Source organism: Giraffa tippelskirchi, chromosome 2, assembly GCF_054371585.1.
Source record: "Giraffa tippelskirchi isolate mGirTip1 chromosome 2, T2T-mGirTip1v1.2.pri, whole genome shotgun sequence".
NCBI lineage: Eukaryota > Metazoa > Chordata > Mammalia > Artiodactyla > Giraffidae > Giraffa > Giraffa tippelskirchi.
In genome coordinates, this window is record NC_137276.1 from 131,127,460 (window position 1) to 131,155,379 (window position 27,920).

At 38.0% G+C, this 27,920-nt stretch overlaps 2 protein-coding genes across 17 annotated transcripts in view; one reads left to right on the plus strand and one right to left on the minus strand.

Annotated features, from left to right (window-relative positions):
• Positions 1–9,497, minus strand: part of B3GALNT1 (beta-1,3-N-acetylgalactosaminyltransferase 1 (Globoside blood group)) — a 160,509-nt gene extending 151,012 nt beyond the window's left edge. The window contains exons 1-3 of the mRNA XM_081570741.1: positions 9,133–9,497; positions 8,364–8,478; positions 7,208–7,688 (exon numbers count right to left, since the gene is read on the minus strand). The gene's annotated coding sequence lies outside the window, so the exon portion shown is untranslated. The remainder of the gene's footprint in view (positions 1–7,207; positions 7,689–8,363; positions 8,479–9,132) is intronic.
• Positions 9,498–9,550: 53 nt separating this feature from the next.
• The window catches only part of NMD3 (NMD3 ribosome export adaptor), a 288,544-nt gene continuing 270,174 nt past the window's right edge, over positions 9,551–27,920 (plus strand). For all 16 annotated transcript variants that reach the window (XR_014076997.1, XR_014076994.1, XR_014076998.1 and 13 more), the window contains exons 1-8: positions 9,551–9,650; positions 10,214–10,269; positions 11,333–11,467; positions 14,029–14,125; positions 18,257–18,337; positions 19,072–19,200; positions 19,618–19,708; positions 27,329–27,407. Coding sequence is in view for 4 of the 16 variants with exons in the window: in XM_081570730.1 (XP_081426856.1) it covers positions 10,226–10,269; positions 11,333–11,467; positions 14,029–14,125; positions 18,257–18,337; positions 19,072–19,200; positions 19,618–19,708; positions 27,329–27,407 (656 nt within the window). In the remaining 12 variants the exon portion in view is untranslated. The remainder of the gene's footprint in view (positions 9,651–10,213; positions 10,270–11,332; positions 11,468–14,028; positions 14,126–18,256; positions 18,338–19,071; positions 19,201–19,617; positions 19,709–27,328; positions 27,408–27,920) is intronic.

Here is a 27,920-nt window from a genome sequence, read left to right on the forward strand (position 1 = left end):
CTTTTTTCCCTACACCGAGCAATTCTCCAGGAAACCAGGTGGATTTACGATTTAATTCAACTGTGGCTCTGCCTACCTGGAGATAGCGTCAGATTCCACTAGTTAAGAGCTCAATCCCACAAGACTGCTCCCAACTTACTTCAGATATCAGTCCTAAATCCCTGGGTCTCTAGGTTACCCACAACTTCTGACTTGGCTACAAACAGGAGGTTCTCACAGCTCAAGCTCTCTCCTTAGGTACTATTAATTTACAAAAGTGGCTCACAGAGCTCAGGGAAACACATTTACCAGTTTACTAAAGCATACAATAAAGGATACAGATGAACAGCTAGATGAAGAGATACATAGGGTGAAACCTGGGAGGGTCCTGAGCACAGGAGCTTCTGTCCCCATGAAGTGGGGCATGTCCACCTACTGGTATGTGGGTGTTCACCCACCTGGAAGCTCTGTGAGCCCCTAACTACTGGGATTTTATGGAGGCTTCCTCAGGTAGCCATGGTCAATTGCTAAATCCATTTCCAGTCCCTCTAACCCCCTCTGCAGGATGGGAGGTAGAGATGAAAATTCAAAAATTCTAATCATGGCTTGGTCTTCTGGCGGTCATCCTTCATGCCGGAGCTAGCCAGGAGCCCACCCAGAGTCTCTTTGAAAAAAGTTGCTCCCTGTGCTCTTACCACTTAGGAATTTACAAAGGTTTCAGGAGTCCTGTGTCAGGGATTTGAGATAAAGACCAAATATATATATTTCTTATTATATGGCAAAATATCACAGATATATTTTAAATCTCTTATTAGAGAGAAAGCCTGGGAAGAAAATGCAGAATTTCTTGAAGTTTAAAGGTTGCAGAACCCCCAAAGACAAAATCCAATCAAGTGGTTTAGTAGGCTAGAGGGAGGTTAAAGACACGTAAACTTCTTAAGACCTGAGCCAGAATGGGCTTCTCCTCTTTCTAGGTATTGTACTGATGACAAACTGAAATTATAGTGGAGTGATCACAGTTCAGCTATACAAAAATGGAGTTGGGTGGCCATGTCCCTAAACTACTGAGACATATCCCTTAAACTACTGAGAACTGAACATTCTTTTAACTGTACCACATCCAGGGACACAACTAGCAGCTGCATTTAACACAAATCCTGCCAACTGCAATCTTATGTTCTCAAGGTCTTCCCTATAGCTATGCAACCATTTCAGACCTCAACCAATCCTTACTTAACAATCACCTTCACTTCTTGCCAGCTCCAATTATAATTCTTAGTAAGTAACTCATGTAATTAACTGTAACCCTGCAGTTTCTGCCTCTATCAGTCTCTCTCATTTTGTAGTCTGGCAGAACACAATTCAAGTGCATCCTGGATCTGTGTGTCCTGGGAGGCAGTCCCAACAAACCCCAAATGAACATTTTTAAAAATTTCAATCAGGTCTCAGTTTCTAAAATTTAGGCTAATGGCACTTTTGCTAAGTAACCCCTCTCTGAGCTTCAGTTCCTTCACCTAGCAAATGGGGATTAAGGCCTATTTCATACGACTGCTGTGAAAATTAAACAGTGAGTGTAAAGTGTCTGACTTATAGCAGGTAACTTAATAAATATTTATTCATTTTTCCTTTCCCTTGGAGCTTAAGATCTAGTTAGGATGATCAGTGGTAAACCTACGATGAGGTAAAGAAAAATTCAAGATTTAAGCCACAATTCACATTCTCTGAGGTGGCTGGAGAAGATGATTTTTAATGTCCCTTCCAGCTCTAAACATTGATTATTCTATACGAGCTGTATGAGAAGTGTCATGGGATAGTGCATGATGAATTGGCAGTTGGGAAGTGCAGACAGTAAGAGCTACGAGGTCAAAGAAGTGAGTGACTGCCCTGGGCTGGAATGGTTTAGGAAGACCATTAAAAAATTCTGAGCTGTCTGAGCTAGAACAAAAGCCCAATCCAATTAGGAGAATGACTGGCAAGAGTCTGATTATAATACAAATTCAGGCCAAGCTGAGAAGAATGAGAAACAGAAAATATTGTGGAGAAAGGAAAAGGCAGTGTCAGCAGTTTGGTTTCTGAAACAGAATATTAAGCAGCTATCATGCTTTTCGTCCTTGTAATAGTCTTATAAGGTAGCTATAGTGTATTAGTTCTGCTGAGAATCTCCTGTGAGTGAAGAATGTTAGAAATGTGTTTGGTGATAAATATTAGAAAATCTGGCCAACAGTGGCTTACACAAATAAAGTGATATGTTTTTTTTCTCCTTCAAGGGAAAGGACTCCTGGGTTGGTGCCACCACATAATGACACAGCCAAGACACAGGCTCTTTCTAGCTCTCTCCTGCCTCACCATCTGCTTGTTGATCCTTGCTCTTACTGCTCTTTGCCTACGGTCAGGAAGTGGCTGCTGTGCCTCCATGCATCACATTTGCATTTCAGACAACAGGCAGACAAAAGGGCAAAGGAGCAAAGAATGAGGGCAAAATGGCATACCCACGGAGTCTGTGCCTTTTTATTAGGAAAGCTTAAGTTTTCTGGAAGATTGCCCAATAGGCTTCCCCTTGTAACCTGCTGGCCAAAGTCATGTCTCGTGGTTGCTCTTAGTGGTAAAGAGAGAGAGGGGGAATGTGGATGAGGTTAGTCAGTCGGCTGATGATGAAGAAAAGTGTTGAAGCCTTGTGAAAAAAATTACTACAAATTCAATTTCCTTAGTAGTTATCAGGTTATTTAAACTATCTACTTCATCTGGGGTGAGTTGTGGTAGTTTGTGCGTTTTGAGATATTATCAATAAGTTTTCAAATTTTTGTGTGGAATTTTTTCATAGTATTCCCTTATCAATATCCAACTATTTGCCAGTTATCAAACTCTAAGATATTCAGAAACACTGTAAATGTCATCAATTTTTAGTTTCTTGTAGAAATCTTTCTCAGAGCCATCTGATTGCTCCAATCCAGAGTGAAGTCCCCTTTGTATAGCTATAACTATCACCTTGGGATTTTGCTTTCCTCCTATTTCCTGAGTCTTGTGTCTTCCTTTTGCTTGGTTTATATCTACCAGTAACTTCCTCAGAAGGGCAAAACTGAGAATATCTTTATTCAACTCTCACACTTTACTGATAATTCAGTTTAGTATAGAATTCAAGGTTGGAAACAATTTTTCTTCAAAAATTTCAAATTATGTCTTCATTGTTTTCTTGTATCTGGTGTTGCTATTGAGAAGTCTGAAGCTATTCTGATCTTGAGCCTCTGTCAGAGACCTGTTTTTTTCCTACCTGGAAACTTTCAGGGTTTTTTCATCACTAATTGGGAGGCCATGGTTCAACTAACAGAAAAGTATCCTAAAGTAAATCAGCTACACAACCAGAAGTTTTAGAAAGTGCTTTTATCTAACAACCAAATTTGCCTACATACACTCCCTGTATATCCTTGAAACCTCCCCTGAAACTCTACCTCAGATGATATAAAATGCCTACATAGGCAAAGTAAGTTTACTTCTAAACAGTTTTGGCAGAAAAATTCTCCCCATCACCTCCAGACTGACTGGTCATTACAAGTACAGTTTTGTGTGTCGTTTCCATTCTTGCTACGGGAGTGAAATAAAAAACAGACACCAAGCATCTTTGAGATCATCTGAGAGGAAGAGGTGAGGAGGCTTTTAGGATGAATGAGACACTGACATGGTAGCAATTACTGAAAAGAAAGATGAGAGGAAAAAATTTCATATCCCCAAATTCTTAGTTCTTTGGGACCCAGTGGAGATAAAGTTTATTTTTTTATTTCTTAATTTTTATTGGAGTTTAGTTGATTTACAATGTTGTGTTAGTTTCGGGGGTACAGCAAAGGGAATCAGATATATATATATATATATATTCTCCCTTTTTAGATTCTTTCCCCATATAGGTCATTACAGAGCATGGAGTAGCGTTCCCTGTGCTATACAATAGGTCCTTATTAGTTATCTATTCTGTTTTGTTTTGTTGTTGAAAGTTATTTTGGTACAACTAAATTTGTTCACTTCTATTTTTTCTTTGTTCATCTTCTCTTTTAGGATACCTATTTTCCCACTTTGCAAAAGTGGGGAAATTTCTCAAGTATTATTATTTTGATTTTATCAGCTTTTTTTAAACTGGGATTCTATGTACAAGTTTATTTGTATTTTTAAAACTTTTTGTTGAAGTGAAATGCACATGCAGACATATGCACAGATGTTATAGCTGAATTAATTTCACAAAATGAACACTCAAATTTTATTTTGTTTATACTTTATCTTATAAATTAATAGTGAAGCAAGATCACAAGTGTGATACCTGAAATTTTATACAATGGATGTATCAAATACTAACCATTTCTTGCCATTTAACTCAATTGCTGTTAAGGAACTTTGGCTAAGAATGACATACCTCCATCCGTAACAGTTTTTGCAGTTTAATAAACACTTCCTTTTGTAGCTTACAGCTTACTAATATTTCTACATACCTTATCTTAATCACAAGCTGGAATCAAGATTTCTGGGAGAAATATCAATAACCTCAGATATGCGGATGACACCACCCTTATGGCAGAAAGTGAAGAAGAACTAAAGAGCCTCTTGATGAAGGTGAAAGAGGAGAGTGAAAAAGTTGGCTTAAAGCTCAACATTCAGAAAACTAAGATCATGGCATCTGGTCCCATCACTCCACGGGAAATAGATGGGGAAACAGTGGAAACAGTGTCAGACTTTATTTTTTTGGGCTCCAAAATCACTGCTGATGGTGATTGCAGCCATGAAATTAAAAGACGCTTACTCCTTGAAAGGAAGGTTATGGCCAACCTAGATAGCATATTTAAAAGCAGAGACATTACTTTGCCAACAAAAGTACGTCTAGTCAAGGCTATGGTTTTTCCAGTAGTCATGTATGGATGTGAGAGTTGGACGGTGAAGAAAGCTGAGCGCCGAAGAATTGATGCTTTTGAACTGTGGTGTTGGAGAAGACTCTTGAGAGTCCCTTAGACTGCAAGGAGATCCAATCAATCCATCCTAAAAGAGATCAATCCTGGGTGTTCATTGGAAGGTCTGATGTTGAAGCTGAAACTCCAATACTTTGGGCACCTCATGCGAAGGGTTGACTCATTGGAAAACACCCTAATGCTGGGTAGGTTTGGGGGCGGGAGGAGAAGGGGACGACAGAGGATGAGATGGTTGGATGGCATCACCGACTCGATGGACATGGGTTTGGGTAGACTCCAGGAGTTGGTGATGGACAGAGAGGCCTGGCGTGCTGCAGTTCATGGGGTCGCAAAGAGTCGGACACGACTGAGCGACTGAACTGAACTGAACTATCTTAATCATTTCTCATAACAACTTTATGAGGGACAAATAATTACACAGTTTTAGAAAGAAGGAACCAACAAGGACCTACTGTACAGCACAGGGAACTACTATACTCAATATACTGTAATAACTGATAATGAAAAAGAATCTTAAAAAGAATATATGTATGTGTGTATATATATGTGGAGAAGGAAATGGCAACCCACTCCAGTATTCTTGCATGGAAAATCCCACCAACAGAGGAGCCTGGTGGGCCACAGTCCACAGGGTCCCAAGAGTCTCATTTGACTGAGCAACTAAACAACAACAACAATATGGATATATAACTGAATCACTTTGCTGTACGCTTGAAACTAACACAACATTCTAAATCAACTATATTTCAATAAAAATTTTTAAAAAAAGAAAGAAGGAAACTGAGGCTCAAAGAGGTGAAGCAATTCCTTGAGGGCAGAGGGTCTAAAAGCCATAGGACATGAAGCAAGGCCCTGAGAGTCCAGCGTGGAAGGGAATTCATGCATGCTCAGTTGTGTCTGACCCCCATGGACACACCAAGTTCCTCTCTCCTTGGAATTTTTCAGCTAAGAATACTGGAGTGGGTAGCCATTTCCTACTCCAGGGAAACCTTTCTGACCAAGGGATTGAACCTGCATCTCTTGCATCTCCTACATTGCCAAGAGGATTTTTTTACCACTATGCCACCTGAGTGGCTCCTGAGAATCCAGGTCTAGTATCAGTTCTATAGACAAATTGCTTTTGTGTGAGGCATGCTCTGAGGCGCTTCCTAGATACCCCTTCAGGAATGAAGGACTTATTCCTCTTAAGTACTTATTCCTTATCCCTGCTACTGGTGGAAAACTCTGAGTTTCACCCACTTCTGGGACTCCCTTGGCTGAAGAGAGAAACCTCACCCAAGGTTATGCCTTCTTCAGTGGGCAGTCACATCCAATGACTCATCAATGAACCATGGCCCAGCACCCTGGGGAAAACTGAACTCATCTCAGCTTCAGAGCTTCTGGCATTATGGTTGATGAGGCCTCTATCAGAGTGCAGGGCACCACATCTTCTCTCCCTACCCAACTGTGGGTCCTTTCCTCCCCTTCCACAGCTGTTGATTCTAAGTGTGCTCCATAATAAACCTCTCCTACACTAATCTCTGGATAATAAGACACATGTGCTATCACTTGATGTGAGAATAGCCATACTCTGCATTTGAAAGTTCTGTATGAAATTTCACTAACAGCTATTGAGCATTTATTACTTGCTAGGTATAGAAGATACTTAAAATCAAGAAAACTCTACTTTTAAAACACTTATTCAATTTGTCTCCAAGAAAAGTGAAAGTGAAAGTCACTCAGTGAGTGTCAGACTCTTCGTGACCCCACGGACTATACAGTCCATGCAATTCTCCAGGCCAGAATACTGGAGTGGGTAGCCTTTCCCTTCTCCAGGGGATCTTACCAACCCAGGGATCGAACCCAGGTCTCCCACATTGCAGGTGGAGTCTTTACCAGCTGAGCCACAAGGGAAGCCCAAGAGTACTGAAGTGGTTAGCCTATCCTTTCTCTAGAGGATCTTTCTGACCCAGGAATCGAACCAGGGTCTCCAAGAAAGTAATGTTGTAAGCTAAAAAAAACTGATGAAAATATTTATATTTACCTTAATTGGTCAAGAAAGAGATTTTATGGATTCTGATAAAATTTTTTTTATATTTATATCAATGTCATGTTTGTGGTTTGTGGTTACATGCTCCCCCTTGTAATTTGGGAGGGAAAATTTCACAATATCTGGAGCCCTTGAGGGCCTGCAAATGAAGGAGGAGAATGTCCTCAAATCCCTCAGAGCGGAGCCCAGTTAGGGGGCGCCAACGTGGCTTCCCAACGGGATAGCACATCTATTAAAGGAAAAGTGGTGGTGTTACCTTGTGACTCTGAAGAGAACCTGGGAGAAGCTTCTGCTGGCAGCTCACGCCCCTGCTGACATTGAAAACCCAGCTGATGCTAGTATTACGTGCTCCAGGAACGCTGGCCATTCAGCCAAGCTGTGCTGAAGTCTGCTGCTGCCACGGGAGCTACTTCCGTTGTGGGGCGCTTCATCCACTCCTGTAATCATCACTAACCAGATGTAGGCAGCTTCTGCCCTGTCTTCTGTGCTTACAGACCCCAGGGGTGACCACCAGTCTCACAAAGGCATCTTACAGTAACCTGCCTACTGTTGCTTCAGGTCACACAGACTCTCCCCTGTGCTGTTGGGACACTGCCACCCCCACAGCAAGAGGGGAGCTCCTGGGGTCTGATGTGGCCATGCTGGCCTGGAGATTCTGCGCCTGCGAGGCTCCATCTCAGGTGCGCACTTGTGTGAGGTCAGGTCCTGTCTCTGCTTCACCAGGGATCCTGAAGAGACTGAAAAGGAAGAGCAGGTGGCGCTGAGACTCAGGAGGAATTTCAGGGTGAATGAATCACTCCAGGTCCCGAGTTTATTTCTACTTAACCCCAATTTGCAGATGGGTCTGCAGGGACAGGGTCTGCAGGCACAGATGGCCTCAGTGCCTTCCAGCAGCTCCTCCTGGAGGACCACGGCACTCTGCCCGCCTCTGAAGGCTGGTCTACAGCTGCCGTGGCTCAGGCCACTGACCCGGGAGGAACAACCACAGTGGTCTTACACAGCTCCTTCACATACTCTTAAACAGAAAATGTAAATAAGGTTGATGGAAAATAAATAGTTTCTTGGAAAAAAAAAAAGCTCATGAATAAGAATAGCCTGATCTGAGCCTTAGAAGGGCTGGGAGCCTGGTATAGTGGCACGTGGACACAGACTTAGATACACTGTTGCTTGGGTCCTGGTTCTGCCACTTACTTGCTACAGAACTCTCAGCAAATTACCTAGTTGTTTGGAAATATCAGCCTCACCTGTAAAACATAAGCTCCATGAGGGCAGGGACCATGTCTGAGTTGATCTAATGCCTAACAAACCTGGCACTATGGCACTTGGTGACAAATCAACCACAGTATGGGAACAGTGTATTGAGAAAGAAAAAAGGAACAGCCCCAGACATTCAGAATGTGGCTTGTACTCACAGATCGGCCAGAAAAGGAAGATCAGTTCCTGTAGGACCTGCCAGTTGGCTTGTATGGCTGTGTACTTAGGAATGTGACAGGTTATGTCCAGGCCAGATCCTGAAGGGTCTTTTTTCTATGCAGAGAAATTTGAATTTTTCATATAGATAATAATCCAGAGCAGGGATCTTCAAAGGATTAAAAGCAGGGGAGTGTAATAAGATCAAACTTACACCTTGGAAGGATGGGGTGTGGAAATAAGAAGGATTGGGGGACTACTTAAGTTCCTACACAAGACATGGGAGGCCTTCTCTGATCACAAGGTGACCTTGCTTATTCCTTGAAATTTGGGTTGAGAAGACAAAAAAAAAATACGGTTGCCCTCTTCAAATACTTGAAATTCTGCCCTAAGAAAAAGTGATTATATTCTTTCTGAGCTGCTCTAGGATCAAGGTATAAAGTCATTAAGTGCACTATTGGGGAGCACTTTCTAATAATGAGTGGTCTTAAAATAACATAGACTTCTTCACAAATCTGGGCTTCCCTGGTGGCTCAGAGGGTAAAGCGTCTGCTTGCAATGCGGGAGACCTGGGTTCAATCCCTGGGTTGGGAAGATCCCCTGGAGAAGGAAATGGCAACCCACTCCAGTATTCTTGCCTGGAGAACCCCACGGATGGAAGAGCCTCGTAGGCTACAGTCCATGGGGTCGCAAAGAGTCGGATACGACTGAGCGACTTCACTTCTTCACAAATAATTACTTCTTACATTTCTCATCTATTCAAATACTCACTGGAGCAGTTATGATGTGACAGGCATTAGGTATGTAACGGTGAACAAAATAGACTAAGGCACTGCCCTCGATGGAAGCTACTCTAATTTCTTTGTGTAATGTGGTGCCGTGAACGGATAACTTTTATCTAATCATTTAACCAAGAAGCAAGCTCCCAATAGGGATATCCAAAGAGTGGCTTCGAGTGAGCTCTGGCCAAGGAAGGATGATAACCCAATAGAAGAGTTGTAAAGTCTGCGTGAAACCTCAGGAGCCATAGGACTGGAGAACTCCCTGTTTTCTCTCTTGGATCCATTCCACCCGTTCGTCCTCTGCTCCCAACGTTTCCAGCGCCCTCCCCTTCCTCCGCCCCCACCCGCAGCTGTGAGTCTCGTCTCGCGACTCGCGGGATTTCGAACCCTTTTCTCGCGAGATCTGCACTGTACAGGAGTCAGCTCTGGCGGCTGCTCACTGGGCTAGTGAAGCTGGTCTTGCTGCAGATTTTGGGCATATTTGGGTCCGGCCCAGCGGCATTAACAGTAAGTTCTGGTGGCCGAGTCCCGCGCTGCAGTCTCGAGGGTCTCTAAGAATAAACCGGGACGGACTCCCTGGTCATGGGCCGACTTGGGGCCGCTTGGGCGCAGCGTGTGCGCCGCCAGCGGGAGCTCGCATGAGGTCTCATCCGCGGGGTGCGGGGTCAGGTCGAGGTGGGTGGCCCGCAGGCCCGGTGACATCGCCCGCGGACTTCTGCAGTGGGTTCTAGGCGCGTCCGCAGCAGGGTTTGGGGGTGGTGGTGTCCGGGACGGCCCCGGCCGTTTGTGGCCTCTCCTTGAGTTCGCCGGGGTTGTTGCCCAGGTGACACGTGAGGTCAACGCCCAGTTTCGTGGCTTCGAGGGTCTTGCATATGGGATCCTCCGCCAGTCGCTTCCTTCTGTTATTAAGGAAATTACTTCTTCCAGAAGTTGCAGGTGGAATGGGTGTTTTTTTATTTGCTGCTGTACGAGGCTTGGCTGTCTTATACAGAAAGGCAGAAGGAAGATTTGTATAAAAGAGTGAATAGAAAAATATCTAAATCTCACTGTTCTCTGTCCTTGAAATCAAGGTGTACAGAAAAATGGAGTATATGACAGAACCCGTCAAACACACACCTGGACATATGTGAGTCGCGTCTCTTTTCCCCTACCCCCATTAAATTTAAAAACGTTAAAATGAGTCTTTAAAATTTACTGTGGGGAAAGCTTTTCTTTTAGGGGGATTCTTTTCTCTAAAGTGGGAAAAATGGAAAGCCTTGTTTCCTGGGAAAAACGAGTTCATTTTTCGCTAGAAAGTTTGTTGTGGTAAATACTGTTTTAAAAGTGTCGAAATAGTCTCTGTACATTCATTTAGATTGGCGTCAACTATTGCCCATATGTGGCTTTTTAAATTTCAAGGAATTAAAATGTAATAAAACTAAGTATTCACTTCTTCTATTGCCCACATTTCAAATCCTCAGTAGTCACATATGCCTGGTGGCTTCCATAGTGGACATTAGTGATTATAGAACTCTTATTTTGGATAGCATCAATGCTTTTTAAATACTTTCTGTTCCCAATACACCTAAGGTTATGACACTGCCATCAGTTATACTGATACTGTTCCATCCTTTTTACATTTTGGCAGTCCCGGTGCTATACTGAGGCTTTAAAAAAATTTTGCCTTTGGACTATAAAGCTGTCTAATGATTACTATTAGCAGTTATTTAGATTCTTTACACTTTTTTTTTTTTTAACCTTTCGTATATCAGTCATATTTTGAGGCTTTTTGGAATTGTGGCTATCCTTTTTTTTTTCCTCAATAATCTAAGGTTTTTAAAAATCTAGTGCATCTTTGAAGATTGCTCTAAGTCAGGTTTTTAAAAAGGGCAGAGATACTATGGCCTTACTTGAAGACTTTGGTTTGTTTGTTAATTTTATTATTATTTTTTATTGAAGTATAGTTGATTTTTCAATGTTGTGTTAGTTTCTACTGTACAGCAGTATGATTCAGTTATATATATATATTTCATATTCTTTTCCATTATGGTTTACTACAGGATATTGATTATAGTTCCCTGTGATATACCATGGGACCTTGTTTATTTTATATATAGTAGTTTGTATCTGCTAATCCCTGTTTGATAGTTTTTTAATCTAACTAGTACACTTATGAAATGTAACTTGAAAAAATGTATGCTTTATTTAAGCTTGTGCTGCGATTGTGGTGTCCCAATTAGTCCAAATCCTGCTAACATTTGTGTGGCTTGTCTGCGAAGCAAAGTAGACATCAGCCAAGGCATTCCGAAACAAGTCTCTATATCTTTCTGCAAACAATGCCAAAGGTATAGTGTGATACTTTTTTATCCTACTTAAAGTTGAAATTCATATATAGGAGAGCCACTAGAATATAGTGAGATTAAGATACATATACTAAAGTGCATGTAACTTGAGATTTAAGTTTTATTTATGGTGTCAAAGCTAGAGATTATAGAATTTGCAATTCTGTAATATAGTTTTCTAGTTTTCACTGCGAATGTGGTAAAGTTAGTATAAAGGGATTGAATCTGTTTTTTTTCTGTTAAGGGATTAAAAGGTTTAATATATATAATTAATATATAAAAGTCGATGTTTTCAGGAGTGAGAGCAGATTTCAAAGACATATAACTGTTAATTACCATGAAGTTTTTGTTTTTCCCTTCAATCACTCGAAGCCATATATGATAAAAAGCACCTTATATTTAAAAGTAATTTGGCAATGTGTTTTAAAAAATATATATTAATGTTCCTGTGTAACTAAAACGACTATGGCTAAAGGGGAAAAACCTCAATATATCATGTCTAGGATGGTCAAAAATTTGAAGGCAAACTTCCTCTGAAAGTGAATGTTTTTTATATTCTTTAGTTGTTGCATAAATAGCTTATGTCTAGTATGCTATTGAGTAATACAAAACTGCCCATTGAAACTACCCATAACACTGTTGTATGTCTGTGACTTCCCAAGTGGGTTAGGACTCTAGTGGCACATAACTTTTTTGGAAGGGGGAGTTCATGAATCCCTTTAAGAATTTAAAAACTGCGTTTCCCCAGAAAAATACATAAAACATGTACATAAATATAAAAACAAGAAACTTGTATTCTGTTTCAGGGAGATTATAGTTTGTAATCTTGGTTGATATGAGGCTTAATCTGTAGTATTCTCTATTCTTCATAGCAATGTGGAGTGAGAAAAACACTAGATTCCTCATGAACTAGCTCTCTGAAGCTTGGCCATTTAACCTCTCTAAGCCTTAATTTCTTCATCAAAATGAAGGGGCTTTATTAGATGACATAGGAAACATTTTCTAAATCTAAAAACTTGCTTACAACAAAGGGACCTGTGTAAGTAAGGTTTTTCAGTTCAGTTCAGGTCAGTCGCTCAGTCGTGTCCGACTCTTTGCGACCCAGTGAACCGCAGCACGCTAGGCCTCCTTGTCCATCACCAACTCCCGGAGTTTACCCAAGTTCATGTCCATTGAGTCAGTGATGCCATCCAACCATCTAATCCTCTGTTGTCCCTTTCTCCTCTTGCTTTCAATCTTTCCCAGCATCAGGGTCTTTTCAAATGAGTCAGCTCTTTGCATCAGGTGGCCAAAATATTGGAGTTTCAGCGTCAACATCAGTCTTTCCAGTGAACACCCAGGACTGATTTCCTTTAGGATGGACTGATTGGATCTCCTTTCAGTGAATCTTTAAAAGTGAAAATCAGAATATTTACTTAACGAGTATGAACAAAGCATTCACGTAATACATTTAGAAGTATTATGTATTTAACAAACATTTGTTGAGCATTTACTATATGCTAAGCACTGCCCTAACTCCTTGCCTGGTTGGGCTACAAGACTTCAAGTACATATATAAAAGATTTTAATTTAGTTAGGTTTTATATAAGATTTTAAATTTTACAATTTAAAATTTGAAAATTAAAATAAAATTAAGATTCATGTGTTAATCGCTCAGTCATGTCTGATTGGAAAATCCCATGGATGGAGGAGCCTGGTAGGCTGTAGTCCATGGGGTCACTAGGAGTTGGACACGACTGAGTGACTTCCCTTTCACTTTTCACTTTCGTGCATTGAAGAAGGAAATGGCAACCCACTCCAGTGTTCTTGCCTGGAGAATCCCAGGGACAGGGGAGCCTGGTGGGCTGCCGTCTATGGGGTCGCACAGAGTCGGACACGACTGAAGCGACTTAGCAGCAGCAGCAGCAGCATGTCTGACTCTTTGTGAACCCATGGCCAGTAGCCCACTATGTTCCTCTTCCTCTGTCCATGGGATTTCCTAGGCAAGAATACTGGAGTGGGTTGCCATTCCCTACCCAGGGATCGAACCTGGGTCTCCTGCATTGCTGGCAGACTTTACTGTCTGAGCCACCAGTGAAGCCTGAAAAGGGATTTGAAGTACGTGAGTAGTCTTAAGCTGTTACTTATACATAGTATTAGGTACAAATTTACGCTTTCTGTGCGTGTGAGAAATAAGCAGTTCTTAAGGATTTTATTTGTACACTATAAACCATTTTAATGCTATTGTGAGATGAGTTTTTATCCATGTTTCAGAACATAGCTTCAGGAAATTCTTGGCATTTTGTCATCATTGTAATTCTTATTGGTGCTTGAAGTAATAAGACCTTTTAATAAGTTATTACAGATTGCCTTTCTCAAATACTCAGAATTTCACCTTTTTAACTAAACTACTAGTCTAATTGAAAGTTTCTGAACCTATTAAAATATATTTGGGTTAAGTGTCTCAGATCGACCTTGAGTATTATTATATCTGGTTAATAATCATTGTTATGTCTTCATATTTAAGTGGAATTTTTTTTTTTCTTGAGAGATACTGAGTTTCAGTATGGTACCTTTTCTCCCAGGTATTTCCAGCCACCAGGAACTTGGGTACAGTGTGCATTAGAATCCAGGGATCTTCTTGCTTTGTGTTTGAAAAAAATCAAAGCCCCTCTGAGTAAGGTAGGTCAAATAACTAAAATGAGTTTTTGTAGGTGTATGTGGATATGGGTATGATTTAATGTCTCATTTTCAGATAATCCTTGTATGAGTAGATTTTACAAAATAACTGTTAAATGCTGCTGTTGGTAAGCACACTACTACACATGCTGTTTTCATCTTTAAAGCTGTATATACTCTTTAATGGAAATGAAAGTCTTTTTGCTTTAAAAGATTTAGTATAGAATCAAACTTTTTTGTTGATTATTTGAAAACCTCTTTTGTACAGTAATCTTTTATTAAAATATATATATACAACCATCATTAAACATAACTTTGGAGACTATAATAATAGTAGGGCTTTCGTTTTCAGTTTTTTAAAAAATTTTCATTACTCTCTGGAAGGAAGATACCTGTGCTTATTGTTTAAAGTCAGTACATAAACATCTCCAAAAACCAAATAGAGTTTGTTAGTCTAGTTAGCCTTTCTACATAACACTTTCAGTTTTCTTTATGCTAAACTTTATGATTTGTTTCCACCAGCTATGTTTAATTGAAATGGACTCTTTTGTTTTTTTGTTTTTTTTTTATATTCTTTTTTTTTTTTAAATAAATTTATTTATTTTAGTTGGGGGCTAATTACTTTACAATATTGTAATAGTTTTTGCCATACATTGACATGAATCAGCCATGGGTTTACATGTGTTCCCCTTCCTGGACCCCCCACCCACCTCCCTCCCCATCCCATCCCTCTGGGTCATCCCATTGCCCTGGCCCTGAGCCCTTGTCTCATGCATCGAACATGGAATGGTGTTCTGTTTCACATACGATAATATACATGTTTCAATGCTCTTCTCCCAGAACGTCCCACCCTCACCTTCTCCCTCAGAGTCCATAAAATTGTTCCATGCATCTGTGTCTCTTATTCTGACTCGCATATAGGGTTATCGTTGAAATGGACTCTTTTGGTTTGAAGGCCTTTAGATTCTCTTATCCTCTGAAAAAATTTCGTGTAGTAGTTCTTTGAAGTTTCTTTCTTTATTTTTCTTGTTTTTTTCCTCCCTGGAATTCTCACTAGTCAAATGTTGGCCCTACCAGCTTAAAACTTTGCCTTTTTGCCCTTGTATTGTCTTTAATCCTTTTTTTCCCTGTGTTCCTGGCAGTTTCTTTTATCTTCCAATTTTTGTATGAATTTTTTTCAGTACTAATAGTTTAAGTTTAGGATTTTTAATGTTCTTGATGGAGTCTGTTGAATATTTCTGAAAGTTTAATTGTTGTTCTTATACTTTCCTTCTGTTCCCTGATTTGTCTCAAGTTTTTCCTTTTTTTTCCCCCGGAGTCAGTTTTTTGTGTAACTTGGTCTCTTGCTTTCATTCTTCAGGCTTTTGTCAAATGTTCATTAATAATTCATTAGCATTTCACAGATGTTTATTAAGTGTCAACCTTGTGCCAGTCTGCTTGTTGTGTCAAAAATATGGCAGTGAATGAGAGAGGAAAAATCTCTGTTTTAGAGACCTTTTATTTTGTTGAAGGGGAGGGTGTGGAGTAGGAAGTAAACAAAATAAATAGGTATATTAAAAAGTATAAATTCTGCAGAGGAAAAGCTGAGCAAGGAGATAAAAACTGCTCAGGAAGAGTTGCAATTCAAAATAGAGTGGTTAGAGGAGACCTCATCGATAAGGTGATACTTGAATAAACATTAAAAGCAGTAAGGGAGGGGGCCACAGTTTAGAGAAGAGCACTACGGGTAGCAAAACAAGTGTAGAGGCCAGGGACAGGAGCATACCTGTATGGTTAGAGTGGAACTGGAAAGGGAAAGTATTTGGCGGTGAATTAGGGAAGGCATAGAAAGTCCAAGTAGGTCAGGCCATATGGGCCCTTTTGAGGACTGGTTTTTACTCTGAGTGGGGCTCCCTTGGTGACTTAGATGGTAAAGAATCTGCCTGCAATGCAGGTGACCCGGGTTCGATCTCTGGGTTGGGAAGATTCCCTGGAGAAGGGAATGTCAACCCACTTTGGTATTCTTGCCTGGAGAATTCCTTGTGTTTAGAATAGGTATGAGGGGGATGGGGACCTTTAGGAAGTGATTGTAGTAATCATGAGAAATGATATTTGAATCAGTAGTAGAGGTAGTGAGAAGTGGATTGATTCTGGCTCTGTTGTGAAGGTAGTCAGTACACTTTATTGATGAAGCTGGATGTATGCTTATGAATTGAAAGAGTCAAGGGTGACTTCTATGGTTCTTGAGCAACCAGGAGGAAGTTGCTGTTAGTGAAGTAGGAAAGACTTCAAAAGGAGCAGGTCAGGTGGGAGAAAGCAAAGCTCATCTCAGGTGGTACTTAGCTGTTCATTAGACATGGAAGCAGAAATAGTGGGGAGCTGGATGAATAAGCAAGGGCATGGTCTAGACTGCAGATAATGAATTTGGGGGTGTATGTGGTGTTTAAAGCTGTGAAATTGGATGAGATTTGCTAGGGAGTTAAGAGAAGGAGAAATTTGAGGACTGAATCCTGGGATCCTTTGATGGTAAAAGTTTGAGAAAATGAAAAAAAAAAATCAGTCATTACTTCTCATTAGCTGTAGGGAGAGCAATATATCTATATCTATATATATATATATATATATATAATCAGGAGATCTAGAAGGTGAAGGGAATGTTCAGGAAAGAGATTGAGGATTTAGAAGGTTTTGTTGTTAGTGAATGTTGAATTCCAGAGGCCATAATAAAAGGGTTTTCAGGGTTTGGGGAGGAGTGTTGGATGGGACAGAAAAGGGCATATGTGTTACACATGGAGATTGGAGTGTGGGAGATGAGCAGGTGGCTGAAGTAATGGTAAAGAAGGCTAAGGGCTCAGTAAGTTGGATTAGTCCTGGTTATCTGAGGACAGATAGTATGGTGAGACTGAGCTGGGGAATGGTGAAGTAGTTCTCAGTTTCTCTCTCCACTCCTACAGATGGAGATTGGAGCCTGAGGAAAGGGCAGTCTTATACAGTGCCCATGGAGCTTCCTTGGACTGCCGCAGATGGAGATTGAGGGAATAACCAGCTCTCTGTCACCCTTTGTACCTGGTGACTTGTCGACTGACTACTAGGCTTTGGCTTAGGGGAGCCAGTCATAGGAGGAGGGTTTTACTCTGGACTGCTGTATCTACACTAGCATATCTACTTCTCACTAGACAGGTCTTGATAAATTATTATCTGCCTGCCGATGTCTCCCAAACCTGTTATCTATAACTCAGATCTCCATAGAGCACCAGACCAAATGTGTATATCTCACTATCTCCTGAACAGCTTCACGTGGATATCTCGGATAAATCCTCTTGAACTTAAGTGTCTGAAACCAAATATAGCACATTCCTCAGCATTTAATCTTTTTTATTTGTGTCAGAAAAATAGTGTTACCTTGGTTTCCAAGCTGGATCCTTGACTGTCATTCTAAAATCTTCCCATATCTAGTTGTTATTAAATCCTATGGATTTTATCTCCCAAATATCTCTTGGCTTGAATCCTTCTGCTGCTATTATTTCCAGCCCCTCAGTTCAGGTCACCTAAACTCCTGCCCAAATTAATGAAACAACCTCTATTTTTTGTTCTCTAGCCTCCTTTCTTAAAACACTCATTTTAGCCTTATGAGGTGCATTGAGTTTGTCATATAGGGCAAACTGTTTTTGGCCTCTGCTGATTTAGCAGTGAGTTACCATTGTGTATTCAGTATTCAGTGCATGAGATGACTCCCTCTGAAGAATGAATGTCCATATATATTTTTTACGCCACACACTTACTATAGAGAGAATAATAAAAGTAGAAACCTTTGTTCATAAGATTTCTAGTAGATGATGAAGTCATCAGGTCTTTGTTTTCTCCTAAAAAGTGTACTTTGAATTAGAAAAACTACTGTTTTTAGGGGAAAGGAGCTTTTTTCTTTTTTAATTTTTGCTTGAATTATACCAGTTGCTTTAATATAGTCATTAGATTTTCACTTGCTGTTTTTGTTGCCATACCTCTGATGGCTTTTTTTTTTAATTGGTGACGTTGGGTAGATTAATCATGGGATTGCTTAAACATCTGTGAAATCTTTTTATTATGAGTTATTCTTTCATCTTTTTTCTCTTCAGAAGGGAACTTAGGTTTCTTTTTGTTTGTGTTTTATTGAAGGTACGGCTTGTAGATGCAAGCTTTGTTTGGACTGAACCTCATTCTAAGAGACTTAAAGTTAAACTGACTATTCAGAAAGAGGTAAGCTATACATAATTTTTTCGGCATGGTTAAAGTGTAGGTAGTGAAAATAAGGGGCTATTGGTAAATTATGACTTGACAGCTTAAAGAGAAACAAATAACCTTCTTAATTTTAATTCTTTGTTTTCTTTTGAATCATCTGCAGAAATGATCAGGTCACTAGTAGGACCAGCCTTTGTTCATGATTAGTGGGCTAAGTTAATTTTCTCAAAGTCATTTTTATTTGGAATAAGATTGAAGTAAAAACATGAGCTAAGGCAGTGCTTCTCAAACTTGGCTGATGATAATGACTCACAGTGACTGAATCAAACCGAATTCAACTGGATATAAGATCCAGGAATCTATAAAGCTTCCCAGGTGATTTCTGATGATTGTTTACGTTTGGGAACAATTAAATTAAGGAATGTCTTCTTTCTTTGAGAGTTTTCTTTGTCTCCTAAGGATGAATTTTATATACACACACACATGCATATATATGTATATATAGCTATAAAAAATCTTCAAAGAATATCTTGCAACCACTTCAACTAAAGGTAAATTTGAAATGTGAATCTAATAAATCGTATGAATTAAAGCTATATATGTTTCTGGAAATAGAATAACTTAACTTTAAATGTAACTTATTTATTACTAATGTCTTTAAAGCATTCATAGAAAAAGATTTTAAGTTAAATATTAAAGGATCTTCTTTTGAGAAAGGAAAGAATGAAGGAATGGATTGTTTTCTTTGTCAGGTGATGAATGGTGCCATCCTTCAGCAAGTGTTTGTGGTGGATTATGTTGTTCAGCCCCAGATGTGTGGAGATTGCCATAGAGTGGAAGCTAAGGATTTCTGGAAGGCTGTGGTTCAAGTCAGGCAAAAGGTAATGAGAGAAAGATGAAGTGTGAGTCCTCCATCTGTGTTTTGCCTTTGTCCATTATAAATAGTGAGTAAAGCCTTCTTTCCCTTCTTTCCAAGTAGTTCAGGCACCAAAGATATTCCAGGTCTTTGGGACATTCACCTTTAGAAACAGATCACTGCCACATTTTAGATAATCTTTAGATTGTTTTTGTTTTAAAAATTAGTGTGCTATCCTATATGGGAAGGAAATCTGAAAAAAAAAGGGATACATGTATGCATGTAGCAGATTCACTTTGCTGTACAGTGGAAATTAACACAACATCGTGAAGCAACTATGCTCCAATAAAAATGTTAAAAAATTAGTGTGCTGTGTCTGTAGGTGCCTTTTTTTTTTTTTTTTGCATTTCATCTGTTAATCTAATAACTCATTTATGTTTAGACTTTGCACAAAAAAACTTTCTACTATCTGGAACAGTTGATTTTGAAGTATGGGATGCACCAGAATACACTTCGTATCAAAGAGATTCATGGTGAGTTAAAATTTAAAGCATTTGAAATGATTTCAGATTTTATTTCAACCATCTTAAAGACTCTTTTATCATTACTGATAATATCTAGAATAGGACTGTCCAAAAGAACTTTCTGTTAGGAAGAAAAAAAATGTTAGTTCTTTTTCTGCATTATCCAACTAATATGGTAGCCACTAGCCATAAGTAGCTGTTGAATATTTGAAATGTGATTAATTTTTTAATTTTTTAAATAAAAATTTTAAATTTTTTTCTATTTTAGTTTATATTTACACTAAATGGCTCCCTAATGAGTAAACCAGTAACTGATTAACAGAATGTGAAGTGGTAGAGAGAAATTTATCAAAAACTTGTTTTATGCAGAATTCAGTTTCTCATTGAAAGGAAATTATTTTTGAGATCTGTTAGTTGTAATATTTTTGTTTTTCATATGCCTAGTGGTATTTGTGATGCATACATTGAATCAGAAGCGTAAACTCAGTAATGATAAACAGTGATATGCAAGTGATATAATTAGATTTCTTGAAGATGGAATTTTAAAATATTCGCGTAGTTTCATAGTGGCTCCTCAGAGTGTGTTCTGTCTTAGCACTTATTATTTATTAGTGTAGCATACTTACGTATACTAGTTGATGGATGAAGATTTCTTTAATAATAGAAAACATAAGTATTCTTTAGCAAGTCTCTTGCTAAAAGTGAATGTTTTTAGTTGTAGGACATGTACATAGTTTTCCTAGTTGTTACAGTACAGGTTTAGAGATAGCTTTTCTTGAAGGAATGACCAAATTCTTGTGCTACTTATTTTAAAAGTGTAAGTTCCTCTTTTACTTACTGATGTGTTATTCATTTATCTCGTATGTCTTAAAGAAAGTACTTAGAAGTGTGGTTTGGGGTCTCTTAAATGGGGGGAAAAAGTACCAGTTTTGTCACCTGGAGAAACTCTTTTAAACTTTGTATCTGATTTGAGTGCATTACCAGTAGACATAAGGTTAATAGTCAAAATCTATGAAATGTAGCTTACTGAATACTTATTGTAGGTAAAGTACTTTGCTACCTGTGTAACATGGTGTCTGCTATTTGTGGCTAGCCATCAGGCAAAAATGCACTTTTGTTCTGAGTAACTTTGTTTTGAGTAACTTGGGAGTTGGGATCCTGATACTCTAGCAAAGGAAACAGAAAACTCTGATTATTGTTCATCACCATGGCAGAAATCTATCTCCTCACCGAATTTTTTGTAGCAAAAGACTTGGATACATTCTGAGACATACTTTTGCAGTCACTTTCAAAACCAAAAATGCTGGAAGTTTAACAATCCTTTTTTTCATCCAGAATTAAATCTGTTTTTTTCCCTGCTGGTTCTTGGTTTGATGTAAATTAATCTTTTGTTAATTTGCTTGTAACTGTGTTTTTAAAATCATCATAATTATAAAAATTAATAAAAATTTAAGTTTAAAATTCTAAAGATTACAAAAATTATAAAGAAAACAAGCTTTTATGAATAAAGGACCTCTGTCCCATTTATCCACTTGTTATTTCCAGATATAGCCCCTTAAAACAGGATATTACAGTGTTTATTCTGTATATCAATTGTGATAACATGGGTTTCTCCTCATATTTGAGATGGTTCTGTAACATTCTGTGACTTGCCATCTTACTATATTTAGAAACCTTTCCACATCATTGCATATAATCCTGTTTCATTATTTTTAACTCTGTGGTTATATATTTGTTAATCATTGTATTTTTAATTATTTAGTTGTTTCCTATTAATTGGCTTGGAGAAGGAAATGGCAACCCACTCCAGTATTGTTGCCTAGAGAATCCTGTGGACAGAGGAGCCTGGTGGGCTGCTGTCCATAGGGTCGCACAGAGTTGGACACAACTGAAGCGACTTAGCATGCATGCATGCATTGGAGCAGGAAATGGCAACCCACTCCAGTATTCTTGCCTGGAGGATCCCAGGGACAGAGGAGCCTGGTGGGCTGCCGTCTATGGGATTGCACAGAGTCGGACACGACTGAAGCAACTTAGCAGCACATTAATTGGCTTACAGGGTGTTCTAGGTTTTTGCTACTACAAGCAGTACTGTAGCAAGCATCTTTATGTTTGTGCATAGCTAGTAATTTTTCTTTGGGTCTGAGTTCAAGAATTGAAATTACCGGACAAGAGTACACAAATGTTAAATTTTTACATGTGCAACTAGATTGTTTTCCAAAATAGTACCAGTTTACAGTCCCATCACTTGTGAGAATTTCTGTTTTACCAAACGCTTGCCAGTATTGCGTAAGATTGTATTGGGCTTTCTAATTTTTGCTGCTGTAATGAAGAAAATAAAGGCATCTTGTTTTTATTTTCATTTCCTTGATTACTAATGAGGGTTAACATTTTCATATGTATTGGCTGTTTATCTAATGTAAATTATTCTTTATATGTCTAATTTTTCCTTATTTATTTCCTGTCTGTTACAGAGGATATCAATTTCATTATGTGTGTATTTATATGCAGAGAGAAGCATGCAGAGCATGCCCTTGAGTGTGAGCTGAGAGAGCAGATACTTAGTGTCTCATGTCTTCTCTTATCTAAGCTGTTCATATTTTAGTCACATGAGGACGTGTGAAAGTCAGTTGTGTCTGACTCTTTTTGGCCCCATGGACTTTACAGTCCATGGAATTCTCTAGGCCAGAATACTGGAGTGGGTAGCCACTCCCTTCTCCAGGGGATCTTCCCAGCCCAGGAATCGAACCCAGGTCTCCCTCATTGCAGGTGGATTCTTTACCAGCTGAGAGCCACAAGGGAATCCCAAGAATACTGGAGTGGGTAGCCTATCCCTTCTCCAGCGGATCTTCCCAACCCAGGAATCCAACCGGGGTCTCCTGCATTGCAGGCGGATTCTTACCAACTGAGTTACTAGGGAAGCCCATTTTAGTCATATAGCTACTAGGGAATCCCATTTTAGTCATATAGCTATGGCTTATGACTTTCTATCTTACATAGGATAGAATCTTTCTTTAATCTTTCTATCTTTATACTCTCAAGATTATTTTTAAAAAGTAGATTTTTGTTTTACTTTTGGATCTTTAATCTTGCTGGTATGACTTTTTCCCAAAAAATTAACTTGCATTGTCTCAATACTTACCTACTAAGTAGTCTCTTCTTTACTCACTGATTTAAAATATCTCCTTTCTAATATATACTAAATTCCTTTATACACATCCCACAGTTCTAGTTTATTTTGTCTCATTGCATTTATCACAGTATGTAAATTATACTTCATAATATGTACCCTCTTACTAATTCTTTTGTAAAACTTGGTTGATAGTAAGAGCATGAATTGTGAAACTAGATTTTGTGAATTTGAATTATCTTTCCCACCATTTTTTTTGCTGTGTGACCCAAAGCAAGATATTTAACTTCTCTGAGCCTCAGTTTTCCTGTCTATAAAATGGAGCAGATGATAATAACACCTGCCTCATAGGATTACAGTGAGAATTAAATAATTTGTGTAAAGCACTTATAACCTGGTGCATAATCATGTTTTTTCAATTCTTTTCTGTATTTCTTTGACATAGTTTTCCTCATCAAGATTTTGAATGATTCTCACTTTTTTTTCCCCAGACTATTCTATACTTTTAGTTATTGGGGATGGCAATTTTTACTACATTTTCTAAGTCATTATTGCTAATATTTTCAGGAAGCTCTTGATTTTATAGGTGATCATTCTGAAATTTCTTAATATCATTAATGGTTTACATTATGTTTTTCTGTCATTTACATAATACTCTTGGTTTACTAGGTAAATTATTATTTGTATACGATGATAGTTTTATTTCTTTCATTACGGTATTATTCCCTCTTTTTCTCCCCTTTTTTTCCCCCCTGTGTCTAGGAGTGGAGAATAGCATTGAGTGGTAATGTAACAGGCATTATTATGTCTGTATTTCACCCCTAAATAGGATATTTGTTGAGGTTTGTATTTGGTTCATATGCATACATAATTATATTTAAAATGTTCTCTCTAATCTTGCTCTTAGTTATGTTAGTGATATAGAAGCAATCTGAGTTTTTTCTCTTTCTGCATGGTGTTAATCAACATCTTTAATAAGAACCAGCCCATTAAGCCATTCAGTTTGGTATGAGCAGAGGGAGGGAGCAAAACCTTTTCAAATCCTTTTGTTAAGATGTTAATTTCTTTCAGGTATTATACTGCTTCTTGAATCAATTTTAATAGCATTTTCCAAGGAAATACATGTCATTTGGCTTTTCACATACTTGGCATAGAATTGAACATGGTGTGTGTGTGTGTGTGTGTGTGTGTGTGTGTGTGTAGTCTTAAATCTCATCCATAACTCATCATTATATCTTCTTCATTGTTGCTAATGTTTGTCTTTTCTCATCTTCTTTCACTTCCTCCCTCTCCCCACTCCGATCAGATTTGCCAGAGTTTTGTCTATTATAGTAGTTTTTTTTTTAAAGAGTTAGCTTTAGTTTTATCAAAAAAACCAAAATCTTACTTTTTTCTTAATTTATGTTTTTATTACTAACTCCTTCTACTTAAAATTTTTTTATTGAAATAGAATTGTAAAATTCACATAAAACATTATGTTAGTTTCAGATATACAACATACTGATTGGATATTTGTGTGTATTGTTGAATGATCACCTGGGGTCTACTTAACATGCATTCCCATACTTAGCTATACAATTTTTTTCCCTTCTACTTTCTTTAGTATTTTTTATTTAAATTAATTGAAAACTTAGCTTATTTTAAGTTTCTAATATATAAAGTTAATAAATTTTCTTCTGAGTATCATATTGGCTCTATAGCTGGTACTTAAAGCTATATTTTTCCATTTTTTTCTCAGCAAGCCTTAAGCTATTTTATTTTCTTGAGTGCCTACCTAGGTGTAGAATTGCTGAGTCATATGGTAAATTTGTATTTATCTTTTTAAGAAGCTGCCATTTTCAAAGTGGCTGTACCGTTTTATATTCCTGTCAGCAGTCTCTGAAGGTTCCAGTTTCTACATCACTTGCTATTGTTTCTTTGTATAAATAGCTATTCTAGGGGATGAAGTGGTATCTCATTGTGGTTTTAATTTGCTTTTCCCTAATGACTGATGATCTTAATTGTCTTTTCATGACCTTATTATCATTTCTGTACTTTTTTTGTGAAACAGCAGTTTAAATATTTTGCCACTTTTGATTGTGTTGTTTGTCTTAAGTTGTAAGATTTATTAAAATATGCACTAGATATAAGCCCCTTTTCACATATGATTTGTTAATATTTTCTCCTGGTCTGTATTTTCATTTTCTTAATTGGTTCTTTCTTTTTTTTTTTTTTAATTATGATAACACAACATGAAAACTACCCTCTTGAAATTTTAAGTGTATAATAGTGTATAATACCTTATAGTTGAGTAAGTATAGTGTTATATAGCAGATCTCTAGCTGAATCATCTTGTTTGATTGAAATTTTATGCCCATTAACTAGTCACTCCTCATTTCTCCTTTCTCTCTGGCAACCGTAGTTCCACTCTTACTCTATGATTTTCACTATTTTAGGTACCTCATATAAATAGAATCATGCAGTATTTGTTCTTCTGTGACTGGCTTATTTCACTTAGCACAGTGTTCTCAATGTTCATCCATGTTGTTGCATGTTGTAGAATTTCCTTCCTTTTTAAGGCTGAATAATATTCCATTGGAGGTATATATCACAATTTATCCATTCATCTGTTGTGGAAACAACCTAAATGTCCATTTTCTTAGCTATAGTGAATAATACCTCAATAAACATAGGAGATCTTGATTTCACTTCTTAAATACCTAAGTATTTATTCTGGATAAATATAGTTTGGATAAATATACTTAGGTATTTATTCTGGATAAATACCTAGAAGAAGGATTACTGTATCATTTGATAGTTCTGATTTTAAGTTTATGAAGAACATCTGCACTGTCTTCCGTAGTGACTGTGCTGTTTTATATTTGCCTTAGTAGTAGTGTACAAGAGTTCCAGTATCTTCATATTCTCACTAGTATGTGTCTTTTTTTTTCTTTGATAATAGCCATCCTGAAAGCAGTGAAGTGTAAACTCAGTGTGGTTTTGATTTGCATTTCCTTGATGATTAGCAACATTGAGCTTTTTTCATATGTCTGTGCCATTTGTACATCTTTTTTTGGAGAAATGTCTTATTCCTTTCCCATTTCTTATTGGCGTTTCAGGTTTTTTTTTTTTTGCCCATGAGTCATAGGAATTCCTGATAGATTCTGGAGATTAACTGCTTTTCAGATACATGGTTGCAAATATTTTTTCCCATTCTGTAGATTGCCCTTTTACTGTGGTGATTGTTTCTTTTGCTGTGTGTGAGCTTTTTTGGTGTGATGTAGCCTCAGTTGTTTATTTTTCTTTTTGTGTCATCCATGAAATCATTTCTAAGACTGATGTCATGAAGCTTTTTCCATATTTTCTTCTAGAAGTTCTACAGTTTCAGGTCCTAGTTTGAGTCTTTTTAATCTGAGTTGATTTTTGTTAATGATATAAGACAAGAGTTCAGTTCATTCTTTTGCATGTGGATATCCAGTTTTCCCAGTGCCATTTGTTGAAGGTATTATCATTTTCCCACTGTGTATTCTTGGCACACTTGTTCATGATCAATTGACTGTGTATGTGTGGGTTAATTCTGTAGACTTGCCTTTTTGTCTATACCACACTGTTTTGATGACTGTAACTTTGTAATATGTTTTAAAATTAGGATATGTGGTATCTATTTATAATAGTGTCTTCTGAATCATGAAAGTTTTAATATTTAATCTTTGTGATTATTTTATGAATATTCTATCAATTTTTTGAAAATAATAGGTATTCTTTCTTGGATCACGTTCTATAATCTCAGTTAAATCAACCTTGATAGTTGGTTATTCAAGTTCTGTGTATCCTTCCTATTTTGGGTCAGTTTGGGCTTCCATGGTGACTCAGATGGTAAAGAATCTGCCTGCAGTGTGGGAGACCTGGGTTCGACTCCTGGGTTGGGATGATCCCTTGGAGGAGGGTATGGCAACCCACTCCAGTATTCTTGCCTGGAGAGTCTCCATGGACAGAGGAGCCTAGTGGGCTACAGTCCATGGGGTTGCAAAGAGTTGGACACAACTGAGCGACTCGGCACAGCACATTTCATTTTTCGATCATTTTGGTTTTGATAGTCTTATACTAGTCTCTCTCAATGATTGCATGTGTTAGCATTTGTCAGTTTTTTCTTTTTAGTAGTTTAATGATTTCTGTATCTCAGCACTATGCTATTACATGCATTTCTGTTGTTTTCGTGGTGGATTGTTCCATTTATTACATAAAATACCCTTTTTTGTCCTGTTTAATATTTTTCTCTTCCATTTTGACCTTGAATTTTGTCTGAAGTTTAAGTTATGAATCTTGTTTTATTTTGTTTGCATTTGTCTGATTTATCTATCCTTTTGTCAAACAAGTCTTAAGTGATATGGCATTCTGAGTGTGCTATGGCAAGAAAATTATAATTTGATTATTTAATATGCATTTAATTTGTGATATAGTCATATTAGTAGAAGAAAATCTTTGCAGTATTACTTTAATATGGCTTTTTTCTTTAAAAGATGGTCTGGATTTCTATTATTCCTCAAAACAACATGCTCAGAAGATGGTAGAATTTCTTCAGTGTACCGTCCCCACTAGGTATGTTCTGAAACCTACATGTGATTAAATCCAGGCAACAGGGAATGAACGTAGGTCACATCCATTCTTCAGGCTTAGGCAACTTACCTTAAAATATGTAAAACTATAGTAGGATTACTTGCACAATTAGTAAGCATTTGTTGGATTAGCTACTTTTAACAGAAGTATTAGCCAAAGAGCATTAGGAATCTTTGGGGAGCTAGACTCAGTCTGTGATAGTAAGCACTGTAGTCCTGAACCACTGATTCAATGTATTTAAATAAGAAAAAAGAAGAACAAGGTTAAAGGACTTTGGGGAGAAACTTTATGGAGGTGGGAGGACTTAAGCTCCTAAAATGGGAAATTTTCAAAAGTAGAGTTTGTACTGAAGGGTGAGATTGGTGTAAACAATGACTTGGAGTGGACATTAGTGTGGCTTTTAATGGGTGATATATGTAGACTTGCTTGGTCTAAGCCATGGGCATGTTTTGGAGGTTTTCAGGGGATAAACTTGGAAACAGATAGAGTGTAATA